Genomic DNA, 13,898 nt, shown 5'->3' on the forward strand with positions numbered 1-13,898 from the left:
GGGTTTGACCTCCATTTTTCAAAATTCTACAGAAGTACGTGCCTTTTTGGGAAGGACGCCTTACGTGGTGTACCACTGGTCCTCAGTGCACAAAGACCTTGGCACTCAGCATTGTACCGGCGTTGTAACCATACCCACTATTCCTCAAATTGGGCCTAAACGCCTGATGGGTTGTACAAGTTACGCCCATAGTGCGTCCCCATCTGCATCTACGATCATGATGGACTTTCCATGGCACCAGAAATCCAGCACGGTAGCCAGCCCGTTGTGGTGTGGTCATCATGTACCCTCTAGGTTGTAGCCCCCTGACAACACAGGGATCGTTCTGACGATACCTGAGCTGCACCCTCCCCACGTCGGCCAAGGAGTAGATGTCCGTCTCCTTGGGGCATCAGGACTCCCGGCAACGGTCATCCTGCCAGGTGGCCCTCCCTTGCTGAGGCTGGGTGGCGCCCATGGGGAGAGCCCCTGGTCGGAGTGGGTGGTATCGGGGCGGACGTTTCGCAGATGAAACATCAAAATGTATCAGGTCACTCGCGGCCAAGTCTTTCAAAAGGAAAAGTACTGTTTCTAGTTCTGGTTCTCCTGCCCTTTCCCCCTTGGCCACTCCCTGGGAGGAGGGACAGGCCCGCCGGCTTGGGGCAAAGTACTTCCCCCCATATTTGGTCTGTTCTCGAACCGATGGGGGGACGTTCGCCACCTCCAAGCCCATGTTCTTTGTTCAGCACATTGAGGACATCTTCGGGGAAATCGAGGCTCTCGATTGCGTTCGGTGTCCGTTCTTATAAAGACCACCTCCGCCACACAGTCGGCGGCGCTCCAGGTGTGCGACCGCCTAGGGGACATCCCAGTGTCCATTGTCCCACATCTGGCACTAAATAGGACGCTGGGGGTTATTTTTCATCAGGACCTCCTGCTGCAATCTGATGAGGAGCTCAGGGCCAACCTGGAGCGCCGAGGCGTGTATTTCGTCCGGCGTGTCCAGCACGGCCCCAAAGACCATCGCATCAACACCGGGGCCTATATCCTCGCCTTCGAGGGGGACGTTCTCCTGGAGAAGGTACAGGTGATGTGCTACCGGTGCGACGTCCCGCCTCCTATGCGCTGTTTTTGGTGTTTGCGCTTTGGGCACATGTCGTCAGGGTTTGAGGCTGAGCCCCTTTGTGGCAATTGTGGACGTCCTCTTCGTGAGGAACATACATGCACCCCACCACCTCAGTGCGTTAATTGTCCTGGCATCCACTCGCCTAGATCCTCAGACTGCCCTGCATATCAGAAGGAGAAGAAGATACAAGAACTCAAAACTTTGGATCAGCTCTCTTATTCTGAGGCCAGGAAGAAGTATGACCGCCTCCATCCTGTGCCGTTGACCACTTCGTTTGCCTCAGTTGTGTCCACTCCTTCCGCGGTATCCTCACCCCTATCCTGTCCCCCCTCCACCTCCTCTCCCCATCCGGGGTCTCTGCCTCTGCCTCCCAAATCCCTCCCTTCAAAGTCCTCCTCTCCCATGGCCCCCGCCCCCTCTGTCCCAGGGGCCACCCTTCCCCCCCCCAACCCCCCTCCCCACCCACCGGCGCGTTACGTCTGATTCTCCATCCGTGAGTCGCTGCTCCCGGCCATCCTCAGTTTCGCTGGGACGCTCTGCTGCCAGGCGCTCAGCTGGCCTCTCATCGGCAAATGATGCTGCCCCTCCTACACAACCAGGGACAGTGGCCGCAGCTCGTGACGACTCGATGGAGCAGGATCTGCCTCCCGCCGGTTGTAGTGTCGTTCCCTCGAAACCTGGCCCTCCGCGGCCGTCGAGGTAACCAGCTCTTCCCCCGTCTCGTTCCCCCTTTTTTTTGACTAGCGATGGCCTTGTTACATTGGAACATAAGAGGTATTCGATCTAATCAGGAGGAATTAAAACTGCTCCTCCGCCTGCACTGTCCGCTCGTCCTTCGTCTCCAGGAAACCAAGTTGCGCCCGACTGACCGTATTGCCTTTACCCACTATACCTCAGAGCGATATGACCTCACCCCTGTGGACGGTCTCCCAGCTCATGGTGGGGTCATGTTGCTCATTCGGGACGATGTCTATTACCATCCCATCCCATTGACCACCCCACTCCAAGCAATAGCTGTCCGTATTACTCTTTTTGCTTTTACTTTTTCAGTTTGTACCATCTACACTCCATCGTCATCTGCTGTTAGTTGGGCTGACATGATGCACCTGATCGTTCAGCTTCCCCCGCCGTTTTTATTGTTTGGTGACTTCTATGCCCATCATCCCCTTTAGGGCTCTCCTGCATCCTGTCAAAGAGGCTCACTCTTGGCGGATGTCTTCAACCATCTCAATCTTGTCTGCCTCAATACTGGCGCCCCGACTTTCCTCTCAGACTTTCCTCTCAGACTCTACGCCCACTTGGACCTCTCGATCTGTTCTACCACTCTTGCCCGTCGGTTCGAGTGGTATGCCCTTTCTGACACCTATTCGTCCGACCACTTCCCCTGTGTCATTCGTCTCCTGCACCACACCCCATCCCCACGTCCTTCGAGCTGGAACATACCGAAAGCTGTCTGGGGACTTTACTCCTCCCTGGCGACCTTTCCGGACCACGATTTTCTCAGTTGTGACAGTCAGGTCGAACACCTCACGGCTGTTATCATCAATGCTGCCGAACGTTCCATTCCTCGTACTACCTCTTCTTCACATCGCATTTCCATCTCCTGGTGGAACGAGGCTTGTAGAGATGCTATCCGTGCTTGACGATGTACTTTACGCACCTTTCGCCGTCATCCTATGTTGGCGAATTGTATTGGATACAAAAGACTCCGAGCGCAATGCCGTAGAGTCATCAAAGACGGCAAAAAAGCTTGTTGGGCCTCTTTCACCAGCTCCTTTAACAGTTTTACTCCCTCTTCTGTCGTATTGGGTGGCCTGCGCCAGCTGTCGGGCATTAAGGCCCACTCCTCGGTATCTGGCATGACCTCAGGTAATGAGGTCCTCGTTGATCCTGTGGCTGTCTCCAACGCCTTTGGCCGGTTTTTCGCGGAGGTTTCAAGCTCCGCCAACTACCACCCTGCCTTCCTTCCCAGGAAAGAGGCAGAAGAGGCTCGGCGACCTTCCTTCCAGTCGCTGAATCTGGAAACTTATAATGCTCCCTTTACCTTGCGGGAACTCGAACGTGCGCTTGCACTGTCCCGGTCCTCTGCTCCGGGGCCAGATGCCATTCACGTTCAGATACTGGCACACCTTTCTCCGGCTGGCAAAAGCTTCCTTCTTCATACCTACAATCGTGTCTGGACTGAAGGTCAGGTCCCCATGCGTTGGCGTGACGCCGTCGTTGTTCCTATAACCAAACCCGGGAAGGATAGACACCTTCCTTCTAGTTACCGCCCCATTTCTCTTACAACCTGTGTCTGTAAGGTGATGGAGCGCATGGTTCATGCTCGGTTAGTTTGGATTCTTGAATCTCGACGGCTACTTACCAATGTCCAATGCGGCTTTCGTCACTGCCGCTCCGCTGTTGACCACCTTGTGACCTAGTCGACATTCATCATGAACAACTTTTTGCGAAGGCGCCAAACGGTAGCCGTGTTCTTCGATTTGGAGAAGGCTTATGATACCTGTTGGAGAGGAGGTATCCTCTGCACTATGCACAGGTGGGGCCTACGCGCTCGCCTGCCCCTTTTTATTCATTCCTTTTTAACGGATTGAAAGTAGGGTACGTGTGGGTTCCGTATTGTCCGACGTCTTCCTCCAGGAGAACGGAGTGCCTCAGGGCTCCGTCTTGAGTGTAGCCCTTTTTGCCATTGCGATCAATCCAATTATGGATTGCATTCCACCTAATGTCTCAAGCTCTCTCTTTGTCAATGCCTTTGCGATCTACTGCAGTGCCCAGAGAACATGCCTCCTGGAGTGCTGCCTTCAGCGTTGTCTAGACAGCCTATACTCATGGAGCGTGGCAAATGGCTTCCGATTCTCTGAAGAGAAGACGGTTTGTATCAACTTTTGGCGATATAAAGCGTTCCTTCCGCCATCCTTACATCTCGGTCCCGTTGTTCTCCCATTCGTGGAAACAACTAAGTTTCTAGGGCTCACACTGGACAGGAAACTTTGTTGGTCTCTGCACGTCTCTTATTTGGCGGCCTGTTGTACACATTCCCTTAATGTCCTCAGAGTTCTTAGTGGTTCATCTTGGGGAGCGGATCGCACTGTCTTGCTTCGCTTGTATCGGTTCATAGTCCGATCGAAGCTGGATTATGGGAGCTTCGTCTACTCGTCTGCTTGGCTATCCCTCTTACGCCGTCTCAACTCCATCCACCATCAGGGGTTACGTCTTGCGACCAGAGCCTTCTACACTAGCCCTGTCGAGAGTCTTTATGCTGAAGCTGCCGAATTACCATTGACCTACCGGCGCGACGTACTGCTGTGTCGGTATGCCTGCCAGCTGTTGTCTATGCCCGACCACCCCTCTTACCAGTCCTTCTTCGCCGATTCTCTCGACCGTCAGTATGGGTTGTATGTGTCTGCCCTGCTGCCCCCTGGAGTCCGCTTCCGTCGCCTGCTTCGACAATTGGATTTTGCCCTCCCTACCACCTACAGAGAGGGCGAGAGCCCGACACCACCTTGGCTCCAGGCTCCGGTTCATATTTATCTCGACCTCAGCTCACTCCCGAAGGAGGGTACTCTGGCTGCAGTGTATTGCTCATGGTTTGTCGAACTTTGTGCTCGACTTGCCGGTCAAACCTTTATTTACACCGATGGCTCCAAAACTGATGATGGTGTTGGCTGTGCCTTTGTCGTCGGGGCCGCCACCTTTAAATACCGGCTACTCGACCAATGTTCGAGCTTTACGGCCGAGCTTTTTGCTCTCCATCAGGCCGTTCAGTATGCCCGCCGCCACCGCCATTCATCATATGTACTCTGCTCTGATTCACTCAGTGCTCTTCAGAGCCTTGGAGATCCCTATCCGGTCCATCCCTTGATTCAACGGATACAGCAGTCCCTCCATTCTTTCGCTGATAATGGTACTCCTGTCAGCTTTCTGTGGGTTCCCAGACATGTAGGAGTGCCTAGGAATGAGGCTGCTGATGCTGTAGCCAAGGCTGCAGCCCTCCTGCCTCGGCCAGCCTCCCATTGTGTCCCGTCATCTGACGTTCGTGGGGATGTTTGTAAGAGGCTTGTGTTGTTGTGGTGGGATGCTTGGTCATCCCTCCAAGGAAACAAGCTCCGGGCAGTAAAACCGCTCCCAACTGCTTGGACAACCTCCTCCCGACCATCTCGGCGAGAGGAGGTCCTTCTGGCCAGGTTGCGGATTGGGCATATCCGGTTTAGCCACCTCTACCTGCTCTCCGGTGACCCAGCCCCGCAGTGCCCTTATGGTCAGGCATTAACAGTGAGCCATGATTTATTGTCGTGTCCCCGCTTTAGTCAATCTCGTGTTGTCCTGTCCCTGCCATCTACTTTACCGGATATTTTAGCTGATGATGCTCGAGCAGCTGCTGGTGTTCTGCGTTTTATAGCTTTGACTGGCTTGTCCAAAGACATCTAATCTTTTTACTTATTTTATCTGCATCTTTGTCAGGACTTTCTGGTGTCCCCCCCCCCCCCTTGAGTTTTACTGGATTCCATGTGCTCTAACAACAGTGACTGGGCACTAATGACCTCAGTAGTTGAGCGCCCTTAAACCCCACCAAAAAAAAAAAAAAAAGAAATCGGTCGTAGGCTCAGTACAGCTCAGTAAGTTAAAATACACTTATATGCCAGTCATTGCAGGTATAATAGGAACACATCGCTAAAGCAGTAGATAAAGATTTTTAAAAGAAGTTTTCCTCTCTGTGTATTTACAGCTGGAGGTACTGGGGGTAAGGCCAGACAGCGAGATCGGGAACCAGAGGCTGGCCCCAGTACCCGGTCTCCAGATGCAGACTCACCAGGTGAGTAACAGTAAGGGCCCACAGTCGGAGGTTGTTGTTTCTACTCTACACACTATGGACTCCAATGCATAAGGGCACATATTAGTGGACTGTAAGATGGGGTGTGTCCACCATTCTCCTTTATGATGTCTTGAACTCCTCTGGGGACACTTTCATCGATCCTTCCTGGATAGTCGATTCTGGGGAAGATGGAGATAGTGGACATCGGGTTTGGAGTAAAGCCACCTTTATATCTAATCCTTAAGATAAACCATTGCCTTCAGGCTGGAACATGGGCAGACAGGCACACTTCAGGAATGTCACTGTCCATATATCATTTCCTCACAATTCCGCTTCATGACACCTGGAATTGTTGAACTGATTCAAGCAGTCAATGTCTCTGCAATCTTCCTCTGCTGTCGACAGTACAGAGTACTGCCAAATATATGTTTATGCTTCTGCATTTAGCATTTTCTAAAGTGCGATAAGAAGAGAACAAGTTAACGAGGAGGACTGGCATATTGTATGACATGCCTCCTGTGCATGTCATTGTTGGCACTAAGATGATGGCAGGTAAAGCAAGCATAGGGTTTCGCAAATTGAATCCAGCCATCAGATTGCCATGGAGGAGAGAATAATTTGTAACTTCACTCCAAAACCCTAGCTTCCAGTTGTCCTCTATCCAGCGGATATTGTTCATTAAATGAACTTCAGCATTGCTTAATATCAGGAACAGGAATGTGCAGTATTCTGAAGCTGCTCAGCCATTGTAATCAGGGCTGCTGAGGGTGAGGACCGGTCATGCAGTGTGATACTTCATTAGATTCTAACTAGAAATATAGCAACCCAATTTTATTGAAAATATAACGTACTTGGTCTGGCTCTGGAAGCTTTCATAAGCTAAAAATTGATTTTAATTGTATTGTGATACTAACCCAATTTTATTGTTATTTTAAAGAATGTCTGACATGAAACATGACAGTCTGAGGGATATTGGAGATAAATAAAATGTGCTCATTGGGATAAAATACAGAGTAAATGTAATTTCTTACTGAACACTAACCACAACTCTACAATTGCAATTGGTTTATGCATGACGGTGTGAAGCACCCCTATGTTCAAAAAAGCTGTGTGTAAACATTCAATTTTTGTGGGTCATATCTCAGGTTATATTGATCAATGAACTAATGGTCTTGTGTTTTGGATAGACATCACTCTAGTGAAATTTTGTATACCTGTAGGAAGAATAGTGGTACTGCAACTATCCTACAGTACAGGGTAAAATGTTAACGTTAGCCGGCCGGGTTGGCTGAGCGGTTCTAGATGCTACAGTCTGGAACTGTGTGACTGCTGTGGTCGCAGGTTCAAATCCTGCCTCAGGCATCGATGTGTGTGATGTCCTTAGGTTCATTAAGTTTAAGTAGTTCTAAGTTCCAGTGGACTGACGACCTCAGAAGTTAAGTCCCATAGTGCTCAGAGCAATTTTTTGTCACTTGCAGTTCGTTTTGATGGGAAATAATGGAAAACTTTACTGTATGTTCTAAAGATGACATTCTCAGGGAACATCAAAACATTTATTTATAACATTACTTGTTACTAAAAACCAGTGGTTCCAAGTTGTAGTACTTTTGCTGCAAAATATGCATGTAATTACTGGTCTGATGCATAAATGTAGTTTTGTCTGATGCCATGGACATGTGGCAAGGGTTCTAGGGCCAGTTAATGATTTCTCAGGTCACAAAATTATGATTTTATTCAGACTTTTTTCACCATGAAACTTTACGATCACTCGCTCTAAAAAAATGGTCACTTGATACCTATACAGATATGGCCAAAGTGGTATTGCAGTAACAACAAATAGGGTAACAAGGATCTAAATATATCTGGAAAGAAAATGATGGCAAAAATCTTGTAATACTGGAAATTCCATAGAATATTTCTAACAGTTTTACTCTTTTATGGTACAAATCACAAGCCAGATTTTTTCAATGAATGGCAATTGATGAGCAAAGTATCAGAAAAAGTAAAACAAATGATAAAATGTTTTGTCACAAATGTCCTTCATTTGATTTCTTAGTGTGCTTTCATTTTGCACAATAAAGACATTGGGTTTATAGCAATTGTTGTGTATATGTTGAAACGTTAAGAAATGTCCGTCCTGCTGTGACATGTCATCACTGAAAAAATATATTTCTAGTTCCATAGGCCAGTTCTGGTTTTCAACTGTGCACAATGTGATCCAGATTTCATATCTTAGACAAGTACTCATATCCTGCAGTAAAACTCATCTTTTAAGACGAAAAATATGTTTTCGATAAGTCACAGACAGATCAAAGATAATTTAAAATTTCAACATGATCTTGAGAAAGGCAATGAAGCTGAGATCATGACTGTGTAAAACAAATGAACAATTAACAGTCAAGTGATGGAAATTTCTTTAGAGAAGTGGAAAAAGAGATATTAGTGGTCAGTGGGACAGTGGCAGTAAAGGAGGACTAGAGATAAACGAAAACAGTCAGTGGGTGAAAGTGAGAGAGGAGGCTGTGTAGTCAAAACAAAAGATGTGTGTGGACAATACACAGGCTCTGTGGATGATGGATGGGTGGAGTCCGGACCCTCTAAGATCAGTGGGCTTGAACACACAGTTATCAGAGAGAAAATTTTAGACCAAATTTTACACACCAGCGCTTAAGAGGAAAAATAACTTGGATGCCCCAGAATTTTTGAACTGTTAATGTGTTGTGGAGAGAGTGGGAGTATCAAAGAAAGACAAAAGGAGACAGTGTAATTGAGAGAGGTGACAGAGACAGTGGCAGTGGGATATACTGTAAATCAGTGGGAGAAAATGAGAAAGTGGTAGATAGACAGAGACATAGACAGTGACAAAGACAGTGACAGTGAGAGGGAGATACTGAGTATGATGGCTTCACTGCAGAGAGAGATCAGGTAAAAATCTAGAATATTCTGTGTTAAAATAGTGGAAATATGATCATAGACAAAAATGTTTGGAGAGGAAGGCAGAATGTAGACTGAGGCTGCTGGTTCTCCAGTCTCCTGTCATTATTTCAAAAAGGAACATATTCATATTTTATTTGCTCCAACAGGAGCATTTTTCTGCTGGTTTATCCTATGGTACTATTTGTTGCATGAGACAGTGCTGGCAAAATTAGACCAAATTAACAGCTTGTGGTGCAGTAGGTTGATTCAGAGAGTGTGGTAGTATACAGACGTGTATCATCAACCTACTATTAACAGTACTAACTTGTGTTGTGTGTTACGTGCAATGTTATCCTGTATTACAGAACATGTGAACATTGAAATTTGTCACTTCCCCATTGGACAGAGGACAGGAATGTAAACATTACTTCCCAATAATACAGTTTCTGCTAATGCTTCATTTCCAGTGCAAAATCCAGTGCTCACGACCCTGATTTTAGATGCTTTTGCTTCAACTGCATTTTGCCCCACAGAAAGTAGGATTACTGATATTTGTCTCTTCCATGAAATTTGTTTACTTCATTGCAGGCATTAAAATACAGAAATATGTTCTTCTATAAAAGTAAGGAAATACAGGATTCCCAATTACAGAACTGACAAAGCAAGTTATATTTGCTGCCTCATTATATTATATTCTCCAAGCAGATTTTCTAAAATCTTGCCTTGAAAATGGCGGGGTGTTCTCCTGCCGAAATATCGGCGGTCGCTGAAAGTGTTACCTGGCTGAATTCCCGGAAGTTACTTGAAAGTTGTATACGCCAGGAGATACTCAGGTCCACACACATTTTCAGTCAGAATTTGAGTACATTGTGCTATCTACAAATTTAAATAACATTTATAAATATATTTGCAATTTTCATTGTATTTAATTAGAATAATTTCACTGATGGAAAACTAGCATATCTGTGATGATCTCTTGCTAAGTTCACACTCTAAAATTCACACTTGTTTTGCAGTAAAGTACTCTAAGCCCTTTCATCACATCCCAGTGTAAGTGCGAGGGTTGGAACTTACAGTGGCAACACTGCTGTGGAGACACTAATGCATTACATACCTCCATGGCAGACCAAAAAAGTACTGTATTACTGCTCATTTTTGTAGCATAACCTGCGACCATCTTTCCTAAATAAGCAGCAACACTTTCTGTACAACCCAGCCATCATTTTTCACAACAATGCACATGCACATAGAGTGCAAGTTGTGGCTGCTCTGTTCAGTCGCTGGAACTGGGATGTACTGTACCATCAACCATACTCCCCAGTCTCAAGTCCTTGTGACTTTGATTTGATTCTGAACATGAAGCAACCACTTTGTGGCATTCACTTCAGAGCTGTTACAGAGATTAGGCAGGCAGTAGACTGGTGCATTTGCACCATCAACACAACGGGCTCTGCTAACAGTGTACTATGCAATCCACATAGCTGGCAACAGGTGCTACATGATGCTGTCGACTACTTGGAAGGTCGGGTGCAAACACGCAGCTCTTATGTATCAGTTGTAAATAAATAGTTGCCACTATTTAACATTGTGTTGTTAAACAAAATGTTTAATTTCATGACCTCCATCATTTGAGAAAACTAGTAAGAGCTATTATGATATGTCTTGTGTAATTTGTTACTACAATCAGAATTATTTGGAATGTAGTAAAACAAAAAAGTCTTAAACCATATCTCCAGTTTCCCACAGTGGTTTACACACACACACACACACACACACACACACACACACACACACACACACACACACACACACACACACACACACACACAGAGGATAAATTGTAGTGCGTGTGAAGGTTAAATATGTTGACAAAAAGTACTAGCACCATGATGCCTTCATGTAGCAGGAGTTGGAAAGAGTAATAATAATAAATTGGTGTGAAAAGTAGTATTTCCAGGAAATGTTTCGTCTAAAGTTTACACTGTCTCATATTGGGTTCAAGTAAGATTGTCAATAATGACATAAAATATATTTAACTTCAATAAATCAGTTTCTGGTTTCACCAAGAAATAATTTCCTTTCCTTAATGCACACCTAATGTAATTCAGGATCGATAGGAATTGCACTCGCAACAACTTTAGATGAGGGGGAATGGTGCCCAAGTTTCCACATAGATACTGAAATTCACTTAATAAGGTCTGAGTTTGTTACCTCAACATCAATGGTAATGTTTCGAGCTTCTAGTAATTAGCTTCTGCACTCAGTTGACGCTGACAACTTTAGCTAAACAGATGGCATGATTTCACATGGAACACCCCATACCACAAGATGTTTCAGCTGACAAATTTAACGTACTGAGAGTTTAAACAGCAATGGCAAGTGTACCCAAGCGAGCAACAATTGGTATTGTAGTGTCAAACTGAGCATTCCAGTGGGTTTCAGATGTGGCATATAGTGTTTCAGAATTCCCTAATAATGTGAACTGCTACTGAACTGGTTTTAAATGTCAAATCTCTCCAAATGAAGTATATATGGTAACAGCAACACTCAGCAACATAAGGTTAAGAAAAGCACATGGAGAAAATTTCACAAGAGGATTTCACTGATCTTTCCATTATTGTTCCTGTTATTAACCAACTAAAAAGGTTTGTAGGATAATGAAAAGCATTATTGATATTGGATGTCTTAATTTAATAAAATTAATATTCATTACGTTTGATACTGATATAAATATTATTTTAATCATAAGAAAATGTCAGAGTAACTTCATACCCTCCTCTAATATTACTTCCCTTGTCATAACCATGTCTTCCCCACCAGGGGCCTCGCTACTCTTTGGTGGGTTTGCACTTGGCTACCACGGGACCCCAGCCTTAGCAGTGTCTTTTTCCCTTCTGTTCTGCATGTCAATCATCTTGCTGTTCTTTGCACCCTCCCTTGGGAAACATTATTTGGTGTTACTTGGAATATTTCACACTGCATGTCGCTGACATGAGAACCATCTCACCACTGTTTTTCATTTCATTTCCCTTTCTTCGTTTCCCTCCTCCTCTCGTTACTCTGCTTTGTCTTTTGAGGTTAATCTTTTTCTTCTTCCTCCTTGTGTGCTCTTGATGGCCATCACATGCATCTGACATGTGACAGGTGACTGGGTACTGCCTAATTCCCAGGTCGACAGGCAGGGTTCACACATAAACCCTGGTACAGGCCAGACCCAAGGAGCTGCAACCTTCCCAAATTGCTGATTGGTCCATCTGTAAGCTGTTAGGGAGGTGTGACCTGAGGTGCGACCAATCACCTAAGGCGGGTGTGCTCCCTTGTGAAAGTGCCCCCAGTTTGAAGGAGTGTGTCATTACTTTGTCCACCCATGTCATGAATCGTTTTCTGCAGAAATCCCAGACTGTGACCATATATTTAGATTTAGAGAAGGCCTTAGACAGCTCCACATGCTTTACAGTTGGGGCTTCCATGGCCACCTGTCCTGTTCCCTTCAGGAATTTTTTAAAGACAGCATTTTCAAGGTGAGTATGGGTCCTGCCTTGTTGGACACCTTTATCCAGGACAGGGTTCCAATCTGTGTGTAGTCCACTTCCTTATTGCCATTAACCCTATAATTGCCTGCCTCCCACCGGGCATCTCCAGCTTACTTTTTGTTGACTATTTTGCCATCTGTTGCAGTTCTCCACAGACCTGTTTCACTGAGTGGTGTCTTCAGTGATGTTTGATCATCTTTACTCCTGGGGTATTGGTAGTGGCTTTGTTTTCACTGACAAAACTACATGAATTTCTGGCAGCACAAATGGTTTCTCCGTCCATTTTTATATCTTGGGCCTCTTGTCCTTCCATTCATTGAAACTATGAAATTCCTGGGGCTCATGCTTGATAGGAAACACTCTTGGTCCTCCCATGTGTCTTACTTGACAGCCTGCTGTGTGTGGTTCCTCAATGTCCTACAAGTCCTCTATGGTACTTCCTGGGGTTCTGATCGAACCACCCTCGTCCATTTGTTCCGGTCCTTTGTCCATTCGAAATTTGACTGTGTGTGTTTTGTTTATGCATCTGCACATCTTCTGTCTTATGCCTTCTCAGCACTATCCACCATCATGGCATCCGTTGGCCAGTTGTGCCTTTTACACTTTCCCAATTGTGTCTGTATGCTGAAGCTGCTGAACTACCACTGTTCTACCACCGTTACTTTCGCCTCAGCTGGTATGCATGCTATTTGTTTATCATCTTTGGCCACACATCCTATGCCTCCTTCTTTGATGATATCTTTGGTCGTCAGTATTGGTTGGGTCCCTATACTGGTGTCCACTTTCAGCAATTGCTTAGTCAGCTTAACTTGACACTACCTGTAACTTTCCCAGGTGGAGTGAACCCTTCACCATCACAGCTTCATGAAGTGGCCCACGTTAACCTTGGTTTTCATTTGCTTTCAAAGGTCACTACTCCAGCCCTGTCCTATCACCTTCAGTGTTATGACCTAAGCATGAAATTTCGCAATAGTTCCTTTGTGTACACTGATGGCTCTGTCTGACCACGTTGTTGGGTGTACTTTCATTATTGGCACCCACATCCTTAGATATCAGCTTCTGGCACACTTCTCAGTATTTACAGCCGAGATCTTTGCCCTGTATCAGGCTATGGAGTACATCTGGTGACACAGACTTTTCAATTGTTCTCTGCTCAGACAATCTCAGTGCCCTTTTTCTTTTCTTGCCTTGTTTCCTGGGTTCTTCTACAGTTCTGCTGGCGAATTATCAATTCCATATGCATTCCTATTCTTCAACTCCTTCAGCACATTTTCTACTTCTGCTTCCAAGACTGTGAATCCCTTTCGATCTTCCGGCACATATTGTTCCCCGTACACCACCCGTCCCTTAGGACAATGGGTCCAGGGTAACTGTCACTTCCTCACTCCTTGTTCCTGGTCATGTCGGTCTGCCAGGAACTGCAGCTGCTGGCACTGCTGCCAAGGCTGCAGTCCTCTTGCCTCAGCCCACTAGTTCCTTTATTCTTTCCAATGATATATGTGTTGCTGTCAGTCAGTCGGTGCTTTTC

The 13,898-nt window shown here is 46.0% G+C and overlaps 1 protein-coding gene across 1 annotated transcript in view; it reads left to right on the forward strand.

Moving 5' to 3' along the window:
* The window catches only part of LOC126234228 (zinc finger protein AEBP2-like), a 115,950-nt gene that overhangs the window by 75,560 nt on the left and 26,492 nt on the right, over window positions 1-13,898 (forward strand). Inside the window, exon 4 of the mRNA XM_049942920.1 lies at window positions 5,835-5,921. Within this exon, the coding sequence (XP_049798877.1) occupies window positions 5,835-5,921 (87 nt within the window). The remainder of the gene's footprint in view (window positions 1-5,834; window positions 5,922-13,898) is intronic.

The sequence above is a fragment of the Schistocerca nitens genome, chromosome 1 (assembly GCF_023898315.1).
Source record: "Schistocerca nitens isolate TAMUIC-IGC-003100 chromosome 1, iqSchNite1.1, whole genome shotgun sequence".
NCBI classification, from domain to species: Eukaryota; Metazoa; Arthropoda; class Insecta; order Orthoptera; family Acrididae; genus Schistocerca; species Schistocerca nitens.